At 42.5% G+C, this 26,878-nt stretch overlaps 1 protein-coding gene across 1 annotated transcript in view; it reads left to right on the top strand.

Moving 5' to 3' along the window:
• The window catches only part of LOC309566772 (lysosomal protective protein-like), a 90,751-nt gene that overhangs the window by 49,689 nt on the left and 14,184 nt on the right, over nt 1–26,878 (top strand). The window contains exons 7-12 of the mRNA XM_082272067.1: nt 650–741; nt 3,894–3,978; nt 8,705–8,796; nt 10,523–10,595; nt 17,126–17,274; nt 20,499–20,571. Coding sequence (XP_082128193.1) covers nt 650–741; nt 3,894–3,978; nt 8,705–8,796; nt 10,523–10,595; nt 17,126–17,274; nt 20,499–20,571 — 564 coding nt within the window. The remainder of the gene's footprint in view (nt 1–649; nt 742–3,893; nt 3,979–8,704; nt 8,797–10,522; nt 10,596–17,125; nt 17,275–20,498; nt 20,572–26,878) is intronic.

The following is a 26,878-nucleotide window of genomic DNA, read 5'->3' as shown; positions in this document are numbered from 1 at the left end:
AAATTTTGAAAAAAAAACAATATTTTTAACATTTTTTTATATGAAATTCCCCCCCAAAAAAATGTAAAAATCAATTTTTTTTTTAATTTTTGGCCAATTTGTTTTCTGCTACCTATGTTTGGTAAAAAAAAATCGCAATAAGCGTATTTTGATTGGTTTGCGCAAAAGTTATTGCATTTACTAACAAAGGGAAAGATTTGTGTAATTTTTGGTGTTTTTTTTTTAACGCGTAATGGCGGTGATCTGCGATTTTTTTTGCGGGACTGCGACATTGCGGCGGACAGATCGGACCCAATTCCCTAAACATAATATGTGGACAGATTGTGGACAGAAGTAAAGGCAGCAGCATTGTTTTGCTGGGAAAAAATGAATTTAGGAATGTGGAGAGGCACAGAGAGGGATGTGATAGGCAGGGTTCTGTAGTTCAGCAGGCAGGACTGACAGTACTGCTTGGGACACCACTACAGCCGGCACTCTACTGTCAAATGCAACAAGTTAGGAACAAATTGAATTTCTAGCAGATCAACAAGCATTTTTCTGTACTTGGAGTGTTTTTAAATGAAAACATGGAGAAATGTACATGTATTTAGTCGATGCAGTGAAACTTTTTTTTTTTTGCATGTAATATATGTTTTTCATATATTTGCAGGGAATTGCTATAGGAAATGGACTGACTGATTATGACATAAACGAAAACTCTCTTCTTTACTTTGTCTATTATCATGGTCTAATAGACACTGAGTAAGTAAAATATTTTCAGTACGTTTTTCTTTTATCAGTTTATTGCCCCCAGCAGGTTGGTGGTGGTGGTGGGGTGGGGAGCTCTAAAGTAAACTTGTGCTTTGCCTATATACTTACTTGCTTTTAACTTACCACTTCTTTTGGTCAGTGGATGCAAATAGAGGAAACATTTTTTAAGCTCCAGTCAAGTCATTAATTGGAGCATACAAAAAGCTAAAAACTGTCTCTGAGCCTAATGTGACAATGCTGGGGGCTTAATCAGCTAGTCAGCAAGTACCACAACTGTCTCATGAGATGAAGAGGAAAGAGTCACGTGCTCCACCTAGCACAAGATACAGGGCATTTACCTTTGCTGAATAGAGTTGAGGTGTAGCTAAGCCTAAGAGAATGTATTTTTAGCTGGCAGGGTGGCATTTATGTGATCCTGTTACTTTGCCTTGCATGGACAAAGCACAGATTAACCTCTGAACAAGTCACATACATCCATTGGTCAAAGGCACCTTCATCTCAGAAGAGTAGAATTTTTTAAAAGAATATTGAAAAAGGGATTTTAATAGTGCCACATTACATAAATTACTGTAAAAACATTTTTATTTGGATCAAAATTTAAAAGGATATGGGGCATACAGTTACTCCCCCAATAGAACATTTAATAAAAAGGTTTTTTACTACACAAACATGCACACATATAGATACTATGTCAATCACAATGCTTGTTGCTCGACATGTTTCACTTTTCTGCTTCTTCAGGAGCCGTAAAGCATGTGTAATATATGTATATGTCGCAATCACTCTATTAAGCACTGCTAGGAGTCCTAGAGTGGATATAAGAAGGGTCAGCACCTATGGTGACAATAAATCTTAGGGAGGGCACACCAGGCCAGTGTAGCCTAAACTGCTGTCAGATATTCCACCCAGATGTAGGGAACAAAATAGAAAAGCCCTGGGATGTCCATCCAAAGGTAGACAAGTTGTTACGAGAATAATAGGATAATAGGTGAAAGGAGAGCAGTCAACAAAGCACACCCAGATAATCAAAGGTGTCCCATAAATAGAACAGGCATGGAGACATGACAGCACCCTCTAGGCACTATTAGTTTAAAAAAGCACAGATAAACTTTAAAGCTCAATTTGAAAAATATCTCTTGAATCAATTGCTTGTTTGGGTCTACTGAACTTGTTAAAGTAGATGTACTTGCCCAATCCTCAATTCCTACACATTGCAGGACCAGTCCTCGCAAGGTCTTCTCCCCTAGCAGTCTAAGGTCATGACATCATCAAGTGCACAGTCCTTTCTTGGATCACCGCCTGGGGAGTACAGTCCGGTGGGGGAGTGGAGGATGAAGTAAAAAAGCTTTCACTCTCCCCTAGACCAAGCAAGCAATTAACCCTTACAGTGCAGGCGCAGCCCCACTATAAGGAATCCTTTTTTTAAGTTTCCCAGACTCTGGCTTAAAAGTTCTGTGACTAATAATACTCCTGCTGTTACAGTATCTCACAAAAGTGAGTACACCTCTCACATTTTTGTAAATATTTTATTATATCTTTTCATGTGACAACACTGAGGAAATGACACTTTGCTACAATGTAAAGTAGTAAATGTACAGCTTGTATAACAGTGTAAATGTGCTGTCCCCTCAAAAAAACTCAGCCATTAATGTCTAAGCCACTGGCAACAAAAGTGAGTACACCCCTAACTAAAAATGTCCGAATTGGGTCCAATTAGCCATTTTCCCTCCCCAGTGTCATGTGACTTGTTAGTGTTACAAGGTCTCAGGTGTGAATGGGGAGCAGGTGTGTTAAATTTGGTGTTATCGCTCTCACTCTCCCATACTGGTCATTGGAAGTTCAACACGGCACCTCATGGCAAAGAACTCTCTGAAGACCTGAAAAAAAGAATGGTTGCTCTACATAAAGATGGCCTAGGCTATAAGAAGATTGCCAAGACCCTGAAACTGAGCTGCAGCTTGGTGGCCAAAACTATACAGCGATTTACCAGGACAGGTTCCACTCAGAATAGGCCTCGCCATGGTCAACCAAAGAAGTTGAGTGCACGTGCTCAGCGTCATATCCAGAGCTTGTCTTTGGGAAATAGACGTATGAGTGCTGCCAGCATTACTGCAGAGGTTAAATAGGTGAGGGGTCAGCCTATCAGTGCTCAGACCATATGCCGCACACTGCATCAAATTGGTCGGCATTGCTATCGTCCCAGAAGAAAGCCTCTTCTAAAGATGATGCACAAGAAAGCCCGCAAACAGTTTTATGAAGACAAGCAGACTAAGGACATGGATTACTGGAACCATGTCCTGTGGTCTGATGAGACCAAGATAAACTTATTTCGTTCAGATGGTGTCAAGCATGTGTGGCGGCAACCAGGTGAGGATTACAAAGACAAGTGTTTCTTGCCTACAGTCAAGCATTGTGGTGGGAGTGTCATGGTCTGGGGCTGCATGAGTGCTGCCAGCACTGGGGAGCTACTGTTCATTGAGTGAACCATGAATGCCAACATGTACTGTGACATACTGAAGCAGAGCATGATCCCCTTCCTTCATAGACTGGGCCTCAGGGCAGTATTCCAACATGATAACGACCCCAATCACACCTCCAAGATGACCACTGCCTTGCTAAAGAAGCTGAGGGTAAAGGTGATGGACTGGCCAAGCATGTCTCCAGACCTAAACCTTATTGAGCATCTGTGGGGCATCCTCAAACGGAATGTGGAGGAGCGCAAGGTCTCTAACATCCACCAGCCCTGTGATGTCATCATGGAGGAGTGGAAGAGGACTCCAGTGGCAACCTGTGAAGCTCTGGTGAACTCCATGCCCAAGAGAGTTAAGGTAGTGCTGGAAAATAATGGTGGCCACACAAAATATTGACACTTTGGGCCCAATTTGGACATTTCCACTTAGGGGTGTACTCACTTTTGTTGCCAGCGGTTTAGACATTAATGGATGCGTGTGGAGTTATTTTGAGGGGAGAGCATATTTACACTGTTATACAAGTTGTACACTCACTATTTGTCTCATATAATAAAATATTTACAAAAATGTGAGGGGTGTACTCACTTTTGTGAGATACTGTATGTCTATCTACTAATAGAAAAACAAATAAAGTGTCTGCACATATATGTTTTTGATTTTTTGTTGCTTTAGATTGTGGTCAGAACTGCAAGCTGCCTGCTGTAAGAACAATAAATGTGAATTTGTAAATGTCGAAGACGAGACGTGCAGAGAAAAAGTGAGTATTGGATCCATTTTAAGAATTCACAAATGAAAAAAAAAACACTATAACTTACTCTCATTCACACACAATATTCTGAACATATGTTGTTTATTAACCTGCAGATATCAACAATTTCAGTAAAACAGTGTCTTCAACACTGCCAGATCTGGCAGAACTGTCCTGTTTTTTTTTAATAGAATCCAGAACATGTGCCACTATTTAAGTGAATGGACAGTTACCGGGCCAAGCTGACCACTACAGAATACCATGGACAGTTATCAGGTCAAACTGTCTGCCAGTTAGTTCAGTGGTGCCACCAGGCAAATCTGTCCAAACAAACACCAACACTGGGGCATGGTTTCCTCCATCTGGGGAATTTTTCACTGCACTTATTTAAATATGCTTTTTTATACCTGGACTCCATAAAACGAAAAAATCTTCCCTTGCAGTGGGGCAACTAGTAATAAAAACATGTCTTTTAGTAAACAGGGTAGGTTTAGTAACTGCATGTAAATGTAACTCCAATGAAAGAATATATTCTTAGGGGAAAGGTTAGGTTTTTATTGTTGTCTATGGCTCCACTTGGAAAATGACTTTTCATTTCTTGTCCTAGTTACAACACAGCCAACGAGCACACATCAATAAGAAATAAAAGTAGATGTAAACCCTACACATCTTGTCCAGTTCACCTCTGTGTTTTACAAAATACCTACTCCCTATGTTACAAAGATGTGAAGAGAGGGAGGTATTCTGTATTCCTAATGCACTTTCTGTCTTTAAACACCCTGCTGTGCCATAGATTCCTTAGTTGAATCGAAAGACTGGAGTGCTACAACGGAATTATGAAGACCAAACATGGAGAGTTTTGTTCCAAAGCTGTAGTAAACTTAAAAGCCAATGGGGGAGATTTACTAAAACCAGAGAGTGCAAAATCTGCTGCAGCTCTGCAAAGAAACCCATCAGCTTCCAGCTTTTATTTTTAAAGTGTAGTGCTCACCTCCAAAAGGGCCTTCTGATTTGGTCCCAAGTAGTGTTGAGTGAACGGTTCGGCCGGAGCATGAGTTCGGGCTGAACATTGGCTGTTCGGCCTGTTCATCCAACACCCAAATTTGCAGGGTTTTCGGCAGGTGTTCGCTCCACCGAACGCCCTGCAATGCACTGCATGCTGCACAGTGCATATATCTATATAATATAGTTGTTATGGAGCGGTCTGGAAAGCTGGCTGCGGCGTCCTTAACAACTGATCATCAGCTGTCAATGGGTTTCCCCGCTGACAGCTATAAAAAAAAAAAAAAATTACAGTAAAAAAAAAAAATCATGCGCTATAAACAAAAAAAGAGCAACAATTTTGCCAAAATAACAATATTTTTCAAATTTTTTTAAATGAAATTCCCACCCCCCAAAAAAATGTAAAAATCAAGATTTTTTAACATTTTAGGCCAATTTGTTTTCTGCTACATATGTTTGGTAAAAAAAATCGCAAAAAGCCTATATTGATTGGTTTGCGCAAAAGTTATTGCGTTTACTAACTAAGGGAAAGATTTTTGTCATTTTTATTTTTTTCTTTTTAACGAGTAATGGCGGTGATCTGCGATTTTTTTTTTTGCAGGACTGCGACATTGTGGCGGACAGATCGGACCTTTGACTGACATTTTTTACACTTTTGGGGGTACCAGTGACATTACTACAGTAATCAGTGCTATACATATGCACTGTTACTGTAAAAATTACACTGGCAGGGAAGGGGTTAACTTTATTGGAGAAGGAGGGGTTAAGTGTGTCCCTAGGGGCGTGCTTCTAACTGTGATTGGATGTGGCTTTTCATGTAATAGCAGTGATCTACGGTCCTACATAGCAGGACCATATGATCTCTGCTGTTACACAAGGGAGATTGACAGGTGGCTTTGTTTACATTAGCCTCCTGCCTTTCTCCCGGTGTAACCGACGATCGCGAGTGAGCGGCGGAACATGTTCAAGTCCAGGCCCAGACAGTCACTGTGTAAAGGTAGCCATCTTGGTAAAGGCAGCAGTGCCTTGGATCTCATACTGCAGATATATAACATTGAGGCTGTGGGCACACACAAACCAGGAAGTGCACTGTTTTTTTCAGGAGAGATTTAAGACAAAAGTTTTGTTTTCATGATACTGCTTAGCCACATGTAACATTTCTGAAATTTCCCTATTGCATAAGAAATCCTCATGTTTTAGGTTCAGGTCCACTTTAACTCCTTCACACCGCCTCTGGGTGAGTAACCCTTTAAAGGGGCTTTAATATGGTAGGTGGCATGGCTTCTCTATCATGTGACTGCCATGATTGGCTCTTTCAGCAGTCACATGATTGGGAGCTTGTTACACTGCCTCCTGATCACAAGCCATAGCGCTGACGGTGACAGCTCAGTCAGGGTGGTATAATTACATAGTCTGCTTGCTCTCAGCACACATCCTCAGGCTGCTTCGGCGTTGCGGTTAAAGCCCACTTTTCCTGCAGCTGCATGTATGCATTATGCAGTCTGGAAGAAGTAAGTTCTTTTGAGTCTGAGACCCAGAACAAACATCAAAACCCATTGCCAAAGTGTCAGAATGACAGCCAGAAAGCTTGCATTCAGCAATGGCAGCTTCCATGATTCTTACATGTGTCGCCGGGAGTGGACTACCATTATCTGAAACTGCAGACTTACTTTCTGCTCTCTCAGACTGTCTCTATACTCCCCTAGTGTTGGTCTAAGGTTTTATGCATCATACTCTTGAGACTGGAAGAAAGGGATCATGGGAACTGTAGTCTTCTACAAGGATATTACTGCACTGCTGAACTGTTTAAGAAATGTACTTCCCAGCAAGCCCTGAGCTCCAGGAGAGAATTGGGGGAGAGACTATAAAGGGATCTGCTGAACAGGCCCACGCTCTCTTGCTTCCTGAGATCCATCGTGTGTGCATTGGTCTGCTGCATAGGGAGCAGACTGCGGCCTACTGCACACCACCTAGCTGTCTCAGACTCAGTCCAGGCGGGACAGATGACCATCGCTACATCGATGACATCCCTACAGTATCGCTGTTTGAGTGGAGTCGGCGGGACTCACTGAGACAGCAGAGCGCAACCATCTAAGTGTCTCACAGCGTGGAGAGTTGCCGCTGCCTGTTCTTCCAGAACTCATAAGAAGGACATCAGGATTGGTGAGAGAGCACCTGCTCAGAGACCAGTTACCAGTTGTTACAGTTTCTCTTAGATACTGAACCCAGACATTATACATCTGGATCAGTTAGTGGATCATTGATTGTAAGATTCTGGTACCTTTGGTACCCTTATTTACCATTTTCCTTTCAACATTGCGTCCCACCTTTCTAGTTAGGTGGAACGCATACACCTTTAAGACGGATGACGTCATCGCTGAGCGCCGCTGAGCGGCTATTTCAATCGCCGGCGTTCTCTCTCACGTTGTTCGTTCAATGTGTGCCTACATGCTTACAAGCCTTATCTTGCTGTCGGAACCTCCAGCTATTTGCCTTTACCTGGAACAGACCGGAACCTCGCAACTGATCCCGTATCTCGCTACCGGATCACTCCCTCACTACTGGACCCCTCTACTTGCTAAACCTTACTAGTGATAAGTACCCCACAGGGGAATCCTCCATAACTAACTTATACTATCATCTTCTGCACATTAAGGACTGTTACTATCTATGCATACTAATTCTACCATCTGCACTGTTACATAGATTGCTAGCTCTTGAGTCTACTACCATCTATACTTGCACTGGGTTAGTCTATCCTGTCTATGTCATCTGCTGTCCTTACCACCTGTTACCATACATGATTACTAACCTATCTGCATTCTACCTATTACCATCTACTACTCTCCTGAACATTACTATCAAGTGCTTACCATTACTGTCACTGCTCACACCTGTCCCTTCAGCACATCACCTCCATACTATCATATACATCCTATCACTCCAGGAACATCTTATTGAGTGTGTGTATATCTGTATGCTGAAGCAGACAGGCCCACAGTGATGAGTCTGGAGAGTTGGATCTGGTATTCCAACACATCTCTACATGACTACTGAGTGGAGATTCTGCAGCTGCAAATCCAGCTTACAATAAAAACGCAGGAGCGTTACATTGATAACCAGAACCAGCTATTCTGCATTCCATGTTTCACACTGAGCTACACTGGGGAATCATTTGTTCTTTGAGCTCCAACTGCCGATGAAGATCTTAGCAAGGCCTTGAAAATTGAACATTGCTATATCATTGCTCTTACAGGGGACACGTTACTGGTATCTAGATTACCTCATCTCTTAGGATACAGGTATTATAGGCCGGCCCGAGGTTCCCCTTTAATAAAAGTGTTTCTTATAGCAAGTTATAGCTTTCTGAGGACATTCACTTACTGCAAGATACTGTGTATATTTGGTGTATTTACTTGTTATTATAATTGGTTATTCACTGTTCTTTAGTGGTAATTCAACTGAGCCCTGGCTGTTTATCCAGGGTCTAATAGATTAATACACTTTTCAAGCCTTTTCCTTGAGTAAAGCTGAACTAAGGAGTTAAAATCTATTTGCATTGTGTCAGTGTGTCATTTAAAGGTATACACAACATGTCTGAACCTAGAGTGTCAGGAGGGCTGGACAGTTCACAGGGTCAAAGCAGCACAGAAGAACATACAATTACTAGCAACCCTCAAGGGGGCAGTGTTACATATGAAAGAACCCTTTAATGATTTTTTTCTTTTTCTAGACATCGGTTGCTTATTCCAGAGCCGATATGTACGGCCTGAATAGGTACAATTTGTACAAGAAATGCGAGTACGGGAATCCTGAAGAGATCAGGTATTTCAAAATACTGTCATATGTATATGTGTTTTTCTCTTGCTTTAGAAGGATATATTGTTTATACACATTAATGGATTAATACTTGCTTTTGGAGCATTTTCTGAGATACAGTTTAAAGCACCAGCAAGACTACATTAGAAATGATGTTATAATAAAAAAGTTACTAGTTAAATACATTTTTAGGCTTCATGTACACGGAACGTTTTAAAAACCTATCCAGAATGCTAGAACTTGACAGCTAGTAACTGACAGTTAAAAATGTCCAAAGAAAAGGATAGACCACACTCATAAATAATAACCCCTGATGACGTCAGACGCACACTGACGAAACACGTCAAGACTGGGAAACGCATCTACGTCACTTGCGTTTATTGGAGCGCAGGTGGAACGTGGAACGGGGTCCTCTGCTTGGAAGGAGGTCCGGTCTTGCTGAATGTTGCTTTTTTAACTGTAAGTTACAACTATCTTTTAATAAATGGTTTTTGAAATACTGCACCATAAGAGGCGTTTTTCTCTCTTCTACATACACTACCCGGATACCTTTATATTTAACTGGGGACCCCGATTTATGGCAGTTTAAGTGGAAACCTCATCCATCAGGACAGTGATTTTTTATCCTTGAGCCACAGCTTGTTTGGCTACCTGTAATGGGGGGGGTCAATATTTTCTGGTAAGTGGATTTTGCATGCAGGGTTCAGTGAGAGAGAGGATTATTCCACGGACACAGGTGGCTGTTTCTTTGATGTCTATCAAGGCAAACTTTTATAGGACATTCTTTGGGCACAACTTTCACTTTGCACGTGAATATTATAATTTATTTTATTATTTATGAGCGCGGCCTACCCTTTTCTTTTACATATTCAAGCTATTTGCTTTTGGACGGGTCGCTCTAAATGTATCATATACTGTATTTCTATTAGATTTATTCTGCTTATATTGTCAATCCTGTGCGCAATTGCATAAGTGTTATTTGCACTATCTTTCGCAGGTTAAAAATGTCCGTTCTGCCGCGTTTACATGCCATGTTATAGGCATTTAGTGGCGTTTGCGTTTAGAAGCGTTTTTACATTGTAAAATGGTCAGAAATGTATCCCCATTGAAAATACCTAAAAACGAAATGCTTATAAATGCGAGTTACCGCGTTTAGATGCGTTTGCACACTCTTACAAACATTTGGAGTTTCAAATGCCAAGAAGCATCCGTCTGAACCTCATTTTTTTGCTTTAATAAAAATGCTACTAAACTCAACTGCCTCTAAACGACTATAAACGACTCAGTGTGCATTGACAGATAAGATAATATAGGGGAGAGTTCAGGGGCTGCTGAAAAATAGGCCCAACTGCTCCTAAATGTCCATTTATTAGTAGCAGTATACTAGTTTTTCAAGATGAGCTGTTCAGTGACATCATCTATGATCTAAGCACATATGTTCAGATAGGGCAGAGGAGATCCATCTTATAAACAATAATAGAAAATCTACAAAAACTAAGATATTGTGTGGTCTCTGGACATGTCAGTGTCCACTCTTGATGCCTTTTGTATTTACCAAGTTAACTACCACTGATTTTGAGGTGTGTTGCCAAAAAGTCTCAAGTTTGTACTTTTTCATTACAAGTAATAAGAATATATACATCAATTGATATAGAACAGCAGAAGAAGAGTGGAAATATTTTGCAATTAATGTCTTTTAGCAAAGAATTTTACAATCTTTTTTTTATTACAGGGATTTAGGAGACCACCTTGTAGTTTATCTTCCTGGTACATACTCTACTAGAGTCCATTCCAATTTTCTCACGGTAAGTACAAAGTCATATTACTGCACAAGGTACAATATATAAAGTGTACAGCTAGCCAGGGTACCATAGATACAAAAAAATGTATAAATTAACTTCCATTGTAAAGTTGGTGGTAATTAAAGTGGTTGTAAACCAGTGGTTTTGCACAGATCAGGCCCGATCCTCCTCTTTTCGGGGCACATCGCCGGTGCTCCTGCCTCTTCCTCTTCACCCAGTGCCCCCAATAGCACCCCACTTGCTCTGGGGGCACTGGTGCATGAAGGTAAAAACATTGAGCTTTTAAAACCACTTAAAATTGATTGCGCAGAGATTGTATAGTCAGATTGTAATGTGTATGGTGAGCCTAAGGCCTCATTCACATGGGGTGTATATATGTACAATTGACAGCAATAGGACTGCCTACATCGGAATGCATGGAAAACCTGTGCATCCCCATGCAGGTAAACACGGCCCACACACAGGACATGCATATACACTCACCAGTCACTTTATTAGGTACACCTGTTCAATTGCTTGGTAACACAAATTGCTAATCAGCCAATCACATAACAGCAACTGAATGCATTTAGGAATCTAGACATAGTGAAGACAATTTGCTGAAGTTCAAACTGACCATCAGAATGGGAAAGAAATGGGATTTAAGTGACTTTGAACGCAGCATGGTTGTTGGTTCCAGACAGGCTGGTCTAAGTATTTCAAAAACTGCTGATCTACTGCAATTTTTACACACAATCATCTCTAGGGTTTACAGAGAATGGCCTGGAAAAGAGAAAATATCCAGTGAGCGGCAGTTGTGTGGAGAAAAATTTGATGTTCGTGTCAGAGGAGAATGGGCAGACTGGTTCCAGATGATAGAAAGGCAACAGTTATTCAAAAAACCACTTGTTACAACCAAGGTATGCAGAATACCATCTCAGAACACACAACACATCGAACCTTGAAGCAGCTGGGCTACCACATCGGGTGCCACTCCTGTCAGCTAAGAACTGTAAACTGAGGTCACAATTCGTACAGGCTCACCAAAATTGGACAATAGAAGATTGGAAAAATATTGCCTGGTCTGATGAGTCTGGTTTTTAGCTGCGACATTCAGGTGGTAGAGTCAGAATTTGGCGTAAACAAAATGAAAGCATGGATCCATCCTGCCTTGTATCAGTTGTTCAGGCTGGTGGTGGTGTAATGGTATGGGGGATATTTTATTGGCACACTTTGGGCCCCTTAGTACCAATTAAGCATTGTGTAAATGCCACGGCCTCACCTTACACGGTATAGTACAGCTCAGAATTGTGTGAATTCATTTTGATGGTCATAGAATTTTTATTACAAAATAATTTTTTCATGTTTGATTCCCAATATTATTTGCAATGTCGGGGAGCATCGATGGGCTCGAAGTTTTCTCCATCTTTGGCCAATTTATACATGGGGTGGTGGGAAGAAAATTTTCTTTTCTCTCACAGCAATCCATACAGGGATCATATTGAATGGTACTCACGTTTTATAGATGACCTGATCCTTGTGTGGAGGGGCCCAATCGATATGATCGATTTGTTTATGAGCTACCTAAATTCTAACCATCTAAATTTAGAATTCACACATAACTTTCATCCAGTCCAAATTGCTTATTTGGATGTTCTTTTGACAGGTAACAAGGAGGATGGCACAGTAAATACCAAAACGTTCAGAAAAGAAAGTGCTGGGAACTCGTTGTTGCTGGCCAGTAGCTGCCATCCTCCACACACTGTGCGGGCATTACCCATAGGAGAGTTCACCAGAGCTAAAAGAAACTGTTCCCAGGACAAAGATTACCTTCAAGAATGCAGAATTATATCAGATAGATTAAAAGAACATAATTATAGTGAAGAGTTGATAAATAGAGGTAATCGATTAGCCAATGAGAAAGAACGTAATATGTTAATTAACCCGGTCCTTGAAGACAGAAAACGTTCTCGTCGAAACAAAAAAGGCATACATTTTGTAACATCATATTCAGCACAATATGATCAAATAGTGAAAATAGTCAAACGTTGCCTTCCCATTCTGTATACAGATAACGCACTGTACAACATTTTACAGCAAGGCTGTCATTTTTCCAGCAGGAAAGCTCCCACCTTGGGAACTATGTTATCACCTTCACTTTTTGGCTCCCACAGTCCTCGAACATCTCATTCTTGGTTGAAGACTGTGGGATCATATCCATGTGGCTTTCTCACATGTAAACAATGTGTAAGACATAAAAAAAGTAAAAACGTGATCTCCTTTTCTACAGGAGAGTCTTATTCACTTAGGCATTATAATAACTGCAATTCTAAAATGGTCATTTATATCATAGAATGTAGTGTTTGTCAATTGCAGTATGTTGGATGCACCATTCGGAATTTAAGAGTAAGGATATCTGAACATTTCAATGATACATCAAACATTAATGCCAAAAATATTTCTAGTGTGTCTAAACATTTCAGAGAAATCCATGGAGGTAACCTTAGTTCTTTTTCCTTTTTTGGTTTAGAACAGGTTGGAAGACCAGTTAGAGGAGGTGATATCCACCGCACTTTACTACAGCGTGAGGTGTGGTGGATACATAAGCTAAATAAAAGAGCACCTAGTGGAATGAACAATAGGATGGACATAAACCTTTTCTTGAAATAATTGTGAAGTTTAATAAGGGTTGGTGCCGGTCCACACTTGTGCGATGTGGGAGCCCTGCAAATATACTGCGGGTTCCTGCGTCACGTTGAATTTTCATGGCGATTTACACTGCCGTATGCGAATCGCTGGGGGTGTCAATGCTTTATTTACTACGCCCCTGGGATAGCTCGCGTGTCATGGTGCGAGCTGACAGTTCACACACGAGTCGGATCGCACTGGCGTGAACCACCGTGAAATCCGATTCTGCTGCAAACCTAAATTAGGGCATGTGCATGTTTGATGCGACTCTGATTCGCCCATGCTATCAGTGTGGCTGAGTTTGTGTCGCACAGACTTTGCGTGTGATTGTAGGAGCGGTGCGCTCCGAGTCGCATGCGGTGTCTGTCATCGCATTAGTGTGGACTGGCATTTAATGTTTGTTTTCCTATGGGACACCTTCCTTGATCCTTGACCGACTTGAACACACCACCCCTCCCCTGGTGTTATGTATTGATGTTAATTGCAATTAAGTATGCACCGCCCCTAGTCTTAGGAGCAGTTTTCACACTATATAAGTTTGATTTTATTGTACATGTACATGCTATGAGGAAGGCGTAAAGCTGAAACGCGTCAGCATCTGTCATGTTGTCACCGCTATCCATGTTGGAATAAAGCATTTTACTTGGAAGAAGACTTTTCGTGTGCCGGCTTTATTCATATAATAAATACCACGGCCTACCTGAGTATTTTTGCTGACAATGTCCATCCCTTTATGACTTCAGCATTCCTATCATCTGATCGCTAATTCCAGCAGGATAATGAACCATGTCACAAAGCTCAAATCATCTCAAACTGATTTCTTGAACATGACAATGAGGTCACTGTACTCCAATGGCTTCCACACTCACCACATCTCAATCCAATTGAGCATCTTTGGGATGTTGTGGAACGGGAGGTTCGCTTAATGGATGTGCAGCCAACAAATCTGCAGCAATTGTGTGATGCTATCATGTCAATATGGACCAAAATCTCTGAGGAATATTTCCAACACCTTGGTAAATCTATGCCACAAAGAACCAAAGCAGTTCTGAATGCAAAAGGGGGTCCAACCCGTTACTAGCTAGGTGTACTTAATAAAGTGGCCAGTGAGTATATATTCCTCATGTGTACAAGGCCTTAGTCTTTAGGGTGCCATAACAACTGTTGCCTGGCATCACATAATACATTACCTGGCCAAAAAAATGACTGCATGTGCCCAAAGAATGAGGTCAGCTGACTACCTGAATATACTGAATGACCAGGTTATGCCATCAATGGATTTTTACTTCCCTGATGGCACGGGCATATTCCAAGATGACAATGCCAGGATTCATCGGGCTCAAATTGTGAAAGAGTGGTTTAGGGAGCATGAGACATCATTTTCACACATGGATTGGCCACCACAGAGTCCAGAACTTAACCCCATTGAGAATCTTTTGGATGTGTTGGAGAAGGCTTTGCTCAGTGGTCCGACTCTCCCATCATCAATATAAGATCTTGGCGAAAAATGAATGCAACACTGGACGGAAATAAATCATGTGACATTGCAGAAGCTTATCGAAACAATGCCACAGCGAATGGGTGCCGTAATCAAAGCCAACACAATTTTAGAGTGTGTGACCTTTTTTTTAGGCCAGGCAGTGTATATAAGTGAAGATATGTAACCAGCACCACATGGATCTTGTTGCAAAGTTCAAACATTTATTAAAAAACTACATCATAGTTCCAACCCTTTGAACTCAGGCAGGACCACTTAACCACTTAAGCCCCGGAAGATTTTACCCCCTTCCTGACCAGGGGTTTTTTTTTTGCGATTTTTTACTGTGTGACTTTAAGGGACAATTGCGCGGTCGTGCGATGCTGTACCTAAACGAATTTGACGTCCTTTTTTCCCACAAACAGAGCTTTCTTTTGGTGGTATTTGATCACCTGTGCGATTTTTTGATCATGCGCTATAAACAAAAAAAGAGCGTCAATTTTGCAAAAATAACAATATTTTTCACATTTTTTTATATGAAATTCCCCCAAAAAAATGTAAAAATCAAAATTTTTTAACATTTTCGGCCAATTTGTTTTATGCTACATATGCTTGGTAAAAAAAAAAAAATCGCAAAAAGCGTATTTTGATTGGTTTGCGCAAAAGTTATCGCGTTTACTAACAAAGGGAAAGATTTTTGGTGTTTTTTTTTTTAACGAGTAATGGCGGCGATCTGCGATTTTTTTGCGGGACTGCGACATTTCGGCGGACAGATCGGACCCTTGACTGACATTTTTGACACTTTTGGGGTTACCAGTGACATTACTGCAGTAATCAGTGCTATACATATGCATTGTTACTGCAAAAATGACACTGGCAGGGAAGGGGTTAACTGTATTGGAGAGGGAGGGGTTAAGTGTGTCCTAGGGGCGTGCTTCTAACTGTAAAGGGACATGGCTACTGGTGTAAAAACAGAGATCAACGGTCCTACATAGTAGAACCGTCTGATCTCCATTTTTACACCAGGGAGAATGACAGGCGGCTTGTTTACATTAGCCGCCTGCCTTTCTCCCTTCACCGGAGCGATCGTAGTGACCGGCGGACGATCGGGTCCGCCGGTCACACGCACTGACTTGTAAGTGAACGAGCCGGGCGCGCCCGCCCGCTATTGGCTCACAAGTCAGTGACAGGCGAGTGACGTACCCCTACGTCACTCTGCCTGGCCGGGGCTGACCGCCGCAGTAAATGTACGTGCGGCAGTCGGCAACCGGTTAAACCGGAGTTCCGGCCACGTAAAACATTTTTCAATAAAAATACCCCCGGGACAGTCAGGGCTAGTACATTCCACAATGGATAGCCTCTGAACTGTCCTGGGTCGCACTTACATGCAAGAATAAATACTTACCTTTAAAATTTCTTCTCCAGCGCTGCCATTTCGGATGTTGGCAGCTGAAGCCAGCGCGTCCTCTTCTGCGTCCTCTTCCGTGTCCTCTTCTCCCAGAATGCGCCTGCACTGGCCCCGCTCGTCACTTCCGGTGCAGCGCCGCATTCCTCCACAGCTTCTGGGCATGCCCAGAAGCTGTTTAGCAGGAAATGCGGCGACCCACCGGAAGTGACGAGCGGGGCCGGTGGCGGCGCATTGATTCCTGGGAGCGATAACGTTCAACTCCCAGGAATCATCGCAAGGAGGAAGTGACGGCGCAGGCCGCGGCCGCCGAGGGAGGAAGTGGAAGGAAGGTGAGTATATTTTTCTTCAATAACAAGGTAAGTAAAAAAAAATCGTAACTATTCATTTATTTTACAGGTGACCAAAAGAGAGCGGATGGCCCAAAATCGACTATGTCGATTTTGTGGCCGGAACTCCGCTTTAATAAGATGCTTGATAAAGTTGTCCTGCATGACTCTGAAACATTGGAACTATTCAATGATATTTCATCATCAACCTTAGGAGTCTAAAGCATGAATCAAGATTTTCTAGAGAACAAATTGTACATTTAACCATTTACTTAAGCGGTGGGCAGGTTTAGAATGCTGCATAGAATGATGCTCATGTAGTAATGGCCTCTCTGCTTTCTGTGGTATTCTCCTGTATGTCCATTGCGGTGGGCTCACAGGAAGTGGATTAACTGACTCTGGGTGCCGATCCATGGAGGAAGACATGTGGGGCAATGCTGGAGTGTGAAAAGCTAAACGCTGCTTAGCAAAGAAGTATTTTCTTGTTTTATACTGGAGGTCCATTTAGAACAACTAAACTGGTAATGGACTTTAATTGTACTAAAAGAATCTACTAAATCAATTCTTAATTGTATCCAAAGTCAATTTTTTTTTTTTGGATAGACTAGGTAGATTTCATTTTAATTCTTTTTTTTTTTTTTTTTTTTTCTAACAGAAGTTGCAAGGGCTGTCACAGTTAAAGAAGCCAATAAAACTGAGTGTACCCTGTTTGGATGACACAAGTATCAACACCTACATGAACAAACCCGAGGTGCAAAAAGCATTGCACGTCCATCATCAGGAGCCAGGCTGGGATGTGTGTAGGTGAGCCGAGGACAGCTTAGTAGTTTGTTACAAATATATTATACTGAATTTCCTTCTGTGCTCGGGCAGTTATGGGGAAAAAACAAATGGCCCTACTTACAGACACTGAGAATATTCATAAGTGAAATTGTGGGTTTTTATTCCCCTGAAATTTTAGTGAAAAATGAAATATTTGTGCAAAATGTTGCCATTTTAGCATTGAAGTTAGGGGGGTAAGGTGAAATTAAAGCATGTTTTTGTAGTTTTTTAAAAGATAACTTTACATTTGGTACAAGTTGTCCATTAGGGTATGCACCCACCTACCCAAGTGTGGACAACTGGTCAGATATGTTCCTCAGTCCCCATTGCAAAGATTTTCACTGTAAGAATACGAATGAATGAGGCCATGGCATGCATGCAAAAGGAAGAAGAGGGATGCTTTCAGATGAGAGGTTTTTCTGACTTGCAGAGGAAAACATTGGTATTGGCCAGGTGAGCTTCACTCAAGGGTTGGGGGGCATACAAAAAAAAAAGCTTGTACAGTTGTCCTTTAGAGTAGTTTTAAACCCTAACTAAATTACATTTAGTTTGCAAAAATGTTCTATATAATAATCAATACGATTTTTTTTAACATAAAATAATGTTTTCACCTTTTTTTCCTGCTGATTTCACTCAACCATTTTGCAGACATTTTTCTGCATGCACTCCAGCAATGGCTGCATGTTATTTCTCAAGGCAGGTTTTTTGATGGGGGGAACAGTGAGCCATGTCTGTATGTAATGTATGTAATATATGTTGAAAGAGATACTTTAATCTCTATTGAGGTCTACATGACAAGAAAACAACACAAAAGCACAACTGGATGACAGGGTTGTCACCTCATTACAGGAAGTGCCTGAAGAAGGGTCTACATGACTAGATCACCAGGTATCATTTTAATGAAAAGTTTAAAATGATTAAACATTACTTTTGGAATTACTTTAACATGCTAAAGCTTATATGAGATTGTAGTGGTTGAGTGTGCATATAAAGTCAGGTCCATAAATATTGGGACATTGACACAATTCTAATCTTTTTGGCTCTATACACCACCACAATGGATTTGAAATGAAACAAACAAGATGTGATTTAACTGCGGACTTTCAGCTTTAATTTGAGGGTATTTACATCCAAGGTGAACGGTGTAGGAATTACAACAGTTTGTATATGTGTCTCCCACTTTTTAAGGGACCAAAAGTAATGGGACAGATTAACAATCGTAAATCAAACTTTCACTTTTTAATACTTGGTTTCAAATCCTCTGCAGTCAATTACAGCCTGAAGTCTGGAACGCATAGACATCACCAGACGCTGGGTTTCATCCCTGGTGATGCTCTGCCAGGCCTCTACTGCAACTGTCTTCAGTTCCTGCTTGTTCTTGGGGCATTTTCCCTTCAGTTTTGTCTTCAGCAAGTGAAATGCATGCTCAATCGGATTCAGGTCAGGTGATTGACTTGGCCATTGCATAACATTCCACTTCTTTCCCTTAAAAACTCTTTGGTTGCTTTCCCAGAATGCTTCGGGTCATTGTCCATCTGCACTGTGAAGCACTGTCCAATGAGTTTTGAAGCATTTGGCTGAATATGAACAGATAATATTGCCCGAAACACTTCAGAATTCATCCTGCTGCTTTTGTCAGCAGTCACGTCATCAATAAATACAAGAGAACCAGTTCCATTGGCAGCCATTCATGCCCATGCCATGACACTACCACCACCATGCTTCACTGATGAGGTGGTATGCTTTGGATCATAAGCAGTTCCTTTCCTTCTCCATACTCTTCTCTTCCCGTCACTCTGGTACAAGTTGATCTTGGTCTCATCTGTCCATAGGATGTTGTTCCAGAACTGTGGAGGCTTTTTTAGATGTTGTTTGGAAAACTCTAATCTGGCCTTCCTGTTTTTGAGGCTCACCAATGGTTTACATCTTGTGGTGAACCCTCTGTATTCACTCTGGTGAAGTCTTGTCTTGATTGTTGACTTTGACACACATACACCTACCTCCTAGAGAGTGTGCTTGATCTGGCCAACTGTTGTAAAGGGTGTTTTCTTCACCAGGGAAAGAATTCTTTGGTCATCCACCACAGTTGTTTTCCGTGGTCTTCTGGGTATTTTGGTGTTCCTGAGCTCACTGGTGCATTCTTTCTTTTTAAGGATGTTCCAAACAGTTGATTTGGCCACACGTAATGTTTTTGCTATCTCTCTGATGGGTTTGTTTTGTTTTTTCAGCCTAATGATGGCTTGCTTCACTGATAGTGACAGCTCTTTGGATCTCATATTGAGGGTTGACAGCAACAGATTCCAAATGCAAATAGCACACTTGAAATTAACTCTGGACCTTTTATCTGCTCCTTGTAAATGGGATAATGAGGGAATAACACACACCTGGCCATGGAACAGCTGAGCAGCCAATTGTCCCATTACTTTTGGTCCCTTAAAAAGTGGAAGGCACATATACAAACTGTTGTAATTCCTACACCGTTCACCTGATTTGGATGTAAATACCCTCAAATTTAAGCTGAAAGTCTGCAGTTAAAGCGCATCTTGTTTGTTTCATTTCAAATCAATTGTAGTGGTGTATAGAGCCAAAAAGATTAGAATTGTGTGGATGTCCCAATATTTATGGACCTGACTGTACTTTAAGGATACAATGAGCTTTAACTGCTTCCCAGGGGCTATTAAAGTTCCTTTTAACTATCCTGGACTGTTCTCGTACCTGAATTATTTAATATATTTTTTCCATCAAAAAAAAAATTGAAAACACAGTAAAAACTAAAAAAAAAAATACAAGAAAACATTTAGAGTGACAGTAGACGCATAATTAAATACACAAAAAGGGAAAAAAAAAACTAACATGAAATAAACTAAACTGCACTAAATGCACTAAAAACACACTCTCTAAATAAGTTTAAAAAACACAGTAAATACTTTTTTTTCAAGTTGCACCAAAGCAGCTCAATAGTGTGGACCCGTGCGCTTTTGAATGGGTTGTGCTTGGTTACAAACACAACAGGTGGTATATTTTTTTCAATGGCAATATGTACTAAAATTGCATGCTGGTCATGTTAACATGTGGCTGAGCAGAGGGGGAGGCTGTAAAACCACAGCTAAGCCACCTCTTGCCTGAATGTGTATGTGAGGCCTTACGGAAAAAGAGAAGGCTGTGAAACACAGCAAAGTATTAACCGGGTTTCTGTTTTTTTACAGTACAGACGTGTTTATGCTTTTCATCAGAGAGGTGAAGAATATACGAGCTCAGTACTTGGAACTCCTGAACAAGGTAACTTCATACTATGTTCATCAATACGTGCCATTCCCAGGAGGTTTGCTGTGTCTCCCAGCACAGTCTCAAGAGCAGGGAGGAGATTCCAGGAGACAGGCAGTTATTTTAGGAAACCTGGACAGAGCTGTAGAAGGTCCTTAACACATCAGCAGGACCGGTATCTGCTCCTTTGTGCAAGGAGGAACAGGATGAGCACTGCCAGAGCCCTACAAAATGACCTCTAGCAGGCCACTGGTGTGAATGTCTCTGACCAATCATAAACAGACTTTAGGAAGGTCGGCCTGAGGGCCCGATGTCCTCTAGTGGGTCCTGTGGTCACTGCCTGGCACCATGGAGCTTGATTGGCATTTGCCATTGAACACCAGAATTGGCAGGTCCACCATTGGCACCCTGTGCTTTTTACAGATGAGAGCAGGTTCACCCTGAGCACATGTGACAGACGTGAATAGGTTTGGAGAAGCCATGGAGAACGTTATGTTGCCTGTAGCATCGTTCAACATGACCGGTTTGATGATGGGGTTAGTGATGGTCTGGGGAGGCATATCCATAAAGTGACCCACAGATCTCTACAGGCTAGGCAATGGCACCCTGACTGCCATTAGGTATCGTGATGAAATCTTTGGACCCATTGTCAGACCCTACGCTGGTGCAGTGGGTCCTGGGTTTCTTCTGGTGCATGACAATGCCCGACCTCATGTGGCGAGAGTATGCAGTCAGTTCCTGGAGGATGAAGGAATTGATACCATTGCATGGCCCCCACTCTCGCCTGAATCCAATGAAACACCTCTGGGACTTTGTGTCGGTCCATCCGATGCCGCCAGGTTGCACCTCAGTCAGGAGCTCAGTGATGCCCTGGTTCAGATCTGGGAGGAAATACCCCAGGACACCCTCTGTTATCTCATTAGGAGCATGCCCCAATGGTTTCAGGCATACATACAAGCATGTGGGGGGCCATACAAACTATGTACCATTTTTGTACCAAATTTTGTATTTGTTGCAATGAAATTTCAGCAAAATAGACTAGCCTGCTGCATAATTTTTTAACTTTGATTTTTGAGGTATCTTTGAATTCAGCCTTCTGTAGGTTGTTATATTTCATTTCCATCAAGTGATTTGGCATCCTTTTGTTCCTAACACATTACCCAGTCCATATCAATATCTATCCAGCATGATATTTTTCCCCATTGAGATCTGGTGTTCCTTTATTTTTTTTGAGCAGTGTGTGTGTATATATATATATATATATATATATATATATATATTACCAAAAGTATTGGGATACCTGCCTTTACATGCACATGAACTTTAATGGCATCCCAGTTTTAGTCTGTAGGGTTCAGTTTTGAGTTGGCCCACCCTTTGAAGCTATAACAGCTTGAACTCTTCTGGGCAGGCTGTCCACAAGGTTTAGGAGTGTGTCTATGGGAATGTTTGACCATTCTTCCAGAAGCCCATTTGTGAGGTCAGGAACTAATGTTGGATGAGAAGACCTGGCTCGCAGTCTCCCCTCTAATTCATCCCAAAAGTGTTCTATCGGGTTGAGGTCAGGACTCTGTGCAGGCCAGTCAAGTTCCTACACCTCAAACTCGCTCATTCATGTCTTTATAGACTTTTTTGGATCGAGAGGGGGCTCAAGTAAGTATTGTGGGGGTCTAGGGGGGAGACACACAGAGCTGAGGGTCGGGAGCATGCCTGCTTGGGTGGCCCCAGTGCAAGCTGCTTGCTGTGGGGGCACCCAGCAGGAGGCAGGAGCCAGGAGCGCCGGCGTGGGACCCGAGAAGAGGAGGACCTGGGCTGCTATGGGCAAAACCACTGCACAGAGCAGATAAGTATAACATGTTTGTTATTTTTAGAGAAAAAAAAACAAGACTTTAGTATCACTTTAACCACTTCAGCCCTGGAAGGTTTTACCCCCTTAATGACCAGGCCATTTTTTGCGTTTCTACACTGCGTTGCTTTAACTGACAATTGCGCGGGCGTGCGATGCTGTACCCAAATACAATTGATGTCCTTTTTTTTCACACAAATAGAGCTTTCTTTTGGTGGTATTTGATCACCTCTCTGGGTTTTAGATTTTGCGCTATAAACAAAAAAAGAGTGACAATTTTTTTAAAAAAAAAAAAAACAATATTTTTTACTTTCTGCTATATAACATTCCCAAATTTTTTTTTATCAGTTTAGGCCAATTTGTATTTTGCTACATATTTTTGGTAAAAAAAAAATCCCACAAATCGTATATTAATTGGTTTGTGCAAAAGTTACAGCATTTACAAACTATGGGATAGATTTTTGGACTTTTTTGTTGTTGTTGTTTTTATTAGTAATGGTGGCAATCAGTGATTTTTAGCAGGGCTGTGACATTGTGGGGGACAAATCTGACACTTAGTGACACTTTTTGGGGACGAGTGACACCAATACAGTGATCAGTGCTAAATAATATGCACTGTTACTGTATAAATGACACTGGCAGGGAATGGGTTAATACTGGAAGTGATCAAGGGGTTGAGTGCGCTCCTAAATTGTGCTTACTAACTGTGGGGGGGGGGGGTTGGCTCTGTGACAGGCACACAGAGATCGGTGTTTCAGCTTAGCTGAGACACACAATCTCACTGTGCCTGTCGGACAGGAGAGCCGCCTGCCTTGTTTACATAGGCAGGCGGCTCTCCTGTCAGTTTCTCTGAAGATTGCGGGAGGCCAGCGGCGATCGTGCACGCTCCTCCCGCGGTCTGGCTTCCACTGTGTCTTATCACAGCAGGAGCGCGACTCCGGCGGCACGCGCATGCACATAATCAGGTAGATCTAAGTGATTATGCGCAGCCGAGCCGCAGTAAATCTGCTTGGGGAGGTCGGCAAGTGGTTAACTTGTAAATGTTATTGTGACATCACCACTGAGCTGAAGATAACCTGTGCAAAGAAGAGAGCAGTGAAAGGGGTATAGCAGACTTCACCCACTACAGACTACTTGCAGAAAAATACAGGAGGGGGGCGGAGACAAGACCGGTCTCCCTGCACAAAGAGAGAAAACAGCAGTGACAGGTCTTTATCATAGGAAGCTCTCACAAAAAGGCAAAGTATTACAATGGATTACTGCATAGATTTGGACTAAAAATACACAAAGTGCACCAAGCTTCAAGTAAGAATATATATGATCCTTGATTCCTTGTAAGTAGACAATATTTGCTTATCCCGGAGTTCAGCTTTCAGTGACCTAATTTCACACAAAAAACATACTTCACTTTGATGTACCAAATGATGCTCCTATCCTGAAGGTTACATTCTGCTTCCCAAGCTTGCCCAAGGCATGGAAAGAAAGTCCTGTATTCATAATACGTCACTCCAACTCTGTTTCTGGGAAGGGGCAGGGAATGTACCTCTGTGGCCTTCACAGCTTCTCTTTACTAAAAATACTTCTTTAACTTCAAACACTTTCTGTGAAATAACTGAACTATTCCTGACATACCTATTTTGGTAGAAAGAACATTCTCAGAGTCTGAAATTATGGTGTTGATTCACTAAAGGCAGATAGACTGCAAGTGCAGTTTGCTCCAGAGCTTAGTAAATGAGGTGAAGCTTCACTTTGCACAGATTGCCCAAACACAAAAAAAAACAGCATTTTTGCTTGCATATGATTGGATTATGAATGTCAGCAGACCTTCCCCTCATTTACTAAGCTCTGGAGCAACAGCACTTGTAGAGCGCACAGTCGGTTTGCCTTTAGTAAATCAACCCCTATGTGTTGTTTCTAGGACAACTCAAACATATCCAAAACCCAAACTTTTCGTTTTGTTTTGGATAGAGTGGGGATTTGTTAAAACCTCTGTCCAACTCAAAATTTTGGATTTTCCATCACTTTCAGTCCTGGGGATAATAATACAGATAGTGAAAATATCTATCGAAGACTCAGACAGCAATATAACCTGACAGACGTCCCCACTCTATCCAGGGCCTGTGCCAACATAGGGCAACGTAGCCAACCTCCTTAGGGCGCCAGGATTGGGGGGGGGGGGATATAAGCCTCTTTAGGACACCAGGATGGGGGGGGACTAAAATCCAAATCCCTTCATCCGAAATTAAGATGTCAGTTGAGTGAAGCGGAGGAGGGGGCAGGGTCCTCTCTCAGGACTGTCTGTGACTAATGAGGGTCCCCACTCACCTCCACTCTTCTCTATCCCGACCCTCGTTGCCAGTGGCGGCCAGTGTGTTGGGGGCACAGGGGCGCCACTTCCCCTATCCATGCATCCGGCCCCCTAATCTGCATGCGGGGCGCCGGACGCATGGAGTTCAATGGTTTTTTTTTTGCATCACCTGATTACAGCCAGAGGCTCTAATAGGCTTCAGCAAAGGGTGGACCCGGGCGCAGAGCAGTGCGCCCCGAGCCCACCCATTGTGTGACAATAGTGAATGAAAATTCGCTATTGTCACACGGATCCTCCTCCTGGCCAATCACGAAGTGGGTCTGATACGCGCTTCCTGATTGGCCGAAAGGCAAACCCCATGCCATTGGCTGGGGAGGAGGTGGGAGTCGGGAGGACTGAGGACTCCAGGAGACGCCGCCACGCCGGAGAAGAGAGAGGGAGGCGAGCTGCAGAGAGGACTGGCCGGGCTGGGACTGCAGGCAAAGCGGAGTAGGGGGAGGGGGTTCCTAGGTTTTCCGAGCTCGGTCCACTGCTGCATCAGGAAGGTAGGAGATTTTTTTTTTTTTAATGCAAAGCATCTTCAGTCATGTTACAGTGCACCTATAGTGATGATTATGATGATGGGGATCGTGCGGGGGGGGGGGGGGGGGACACACGCTTACGTTGGCCACTCTGCATTGAAAGGGGGCATGCTGGCATCTCTGCATTGAAAGGGGGCACGATGGCATCTCTGCATTGAAAGGGGGCATGCTGGCATCTCTGCATTGAAAGGGGGCATGCTAGCATCTCTGCATTGAGAGGGGGCATGCTGGTCTCTGTGCATTGAAAGGGGGCACGCTGATATCTCTGCATTGAAAGGGGGCACGATGATCTCTGCATTGAAGGGGGCATGCTGGTCTCTCTGCATTGAAAGGGGGCACGCTATACCTTAATTACTGAAGGCCCCTTTCACACTTTTGTGACCTCAAAGTCACGCAATTTTTTTACAGCGTTTTTTGCCGCAAAGCAATGCCTATTACATTTTTCTGTTTGCACCCCCACCCAAAAAAATTTTGAGCACCAGCCGCCATTGCTCGTTGCCCCCTTTATGATAGGAGAGAACCTCTAGCTGCAATCCCCTGGGACACGTGACCATCCTCTCCATACCTGTAGGATCCCTCTAGAAGCTGGAAATCACTCACGTAGACACCGCTTCTCCAGTGATCTCCACTAGCTTCTGGGTCCCATGCCAAGCAGCTGCCCTGTAAACACAGGAGGTTGGCAGCTCAGCACAGGCACCATTCAGAGATCGCTTTGCATTTTCTCAAGAGAGAGGCAAAGTATTGGTGTCACGCTCTCCACCCTGTCCAACCAGAGAATACTTTTCATTCATTGACAAAATGTGGCCGCTCAGCACAGTACATAGAAGCTAGTGAAGATCACTGGAGTAGGAGTGCCTGCTACAGTGATTTTCAACTTCTATAGGGATCCCACATATATTGTATATGAATAGCTACAGTATCTCACAAAAGTGAGTACACCCCTTACATTTTTGTAAATATTTTATTATATCTTTTTTTTGTGACAACACTGAAGAAATTACAATTTTGCTAAAATGTAAAGTACTGAGGGTACAGAATGTATAACGGTGTACATTTGCTGTCCCCTCAAAATAACTCAACACACAGCCAGTAATGTCTAAACCGCTGGCAACAAAAGTGAGTACACCCCTAACTGAAAATGTCCAAATTAGGCCCAATATTTTATGTAGCCACCATTATTTTCCAGCACTGCCTTAACCCTCTTGAGCATGGAGTTCTCCAGAACTTCTCAGGTTGCCACTGGAGTCCTCTTCCACTCCTCCATGACGACATCACAGAGCTGGTGGGTGTTAGAGACCTTGCGCTCCTCCACCTTCCATTTGAGGATGCCCCACAGATGCTCAATAGGGTTTAGGTCTGGTGACACGCTTGTCCAGTCCATCACCTTTACCCTCAGCTTCTTTAGCAAGGCAATGGTTGTCTTGGAGTTGTGTTTCGGGGTCGTTATCATGTTGGAATACTGCCCTGTGTCCCAGTCTCTGAAGGGAGGGGATCATGCTCTGCTTCAGTATGTCACAGTACATGTTGGCATTCATGGTTCCCTCAATGAACTGTAGCTTCCCAGTTGCGGCAGCACTCGTGCAGCCA

Source organism: Pelophylax lessonae (assembly GCF_965119305.1).
Source record: "Pelophylax lessonae genome assembly, chromosome: 11".
Lineage (NCBI taxonomy): Eukaryota > Metazoa > Chordata > Amphibia > Anura > Ranidae > Pelophylax > Pelophylax lessonae.
Note: the sequence above shows the minus strand (reverse complement) of the source record. Positions and strands in the feature narration are given on the sequence as shown.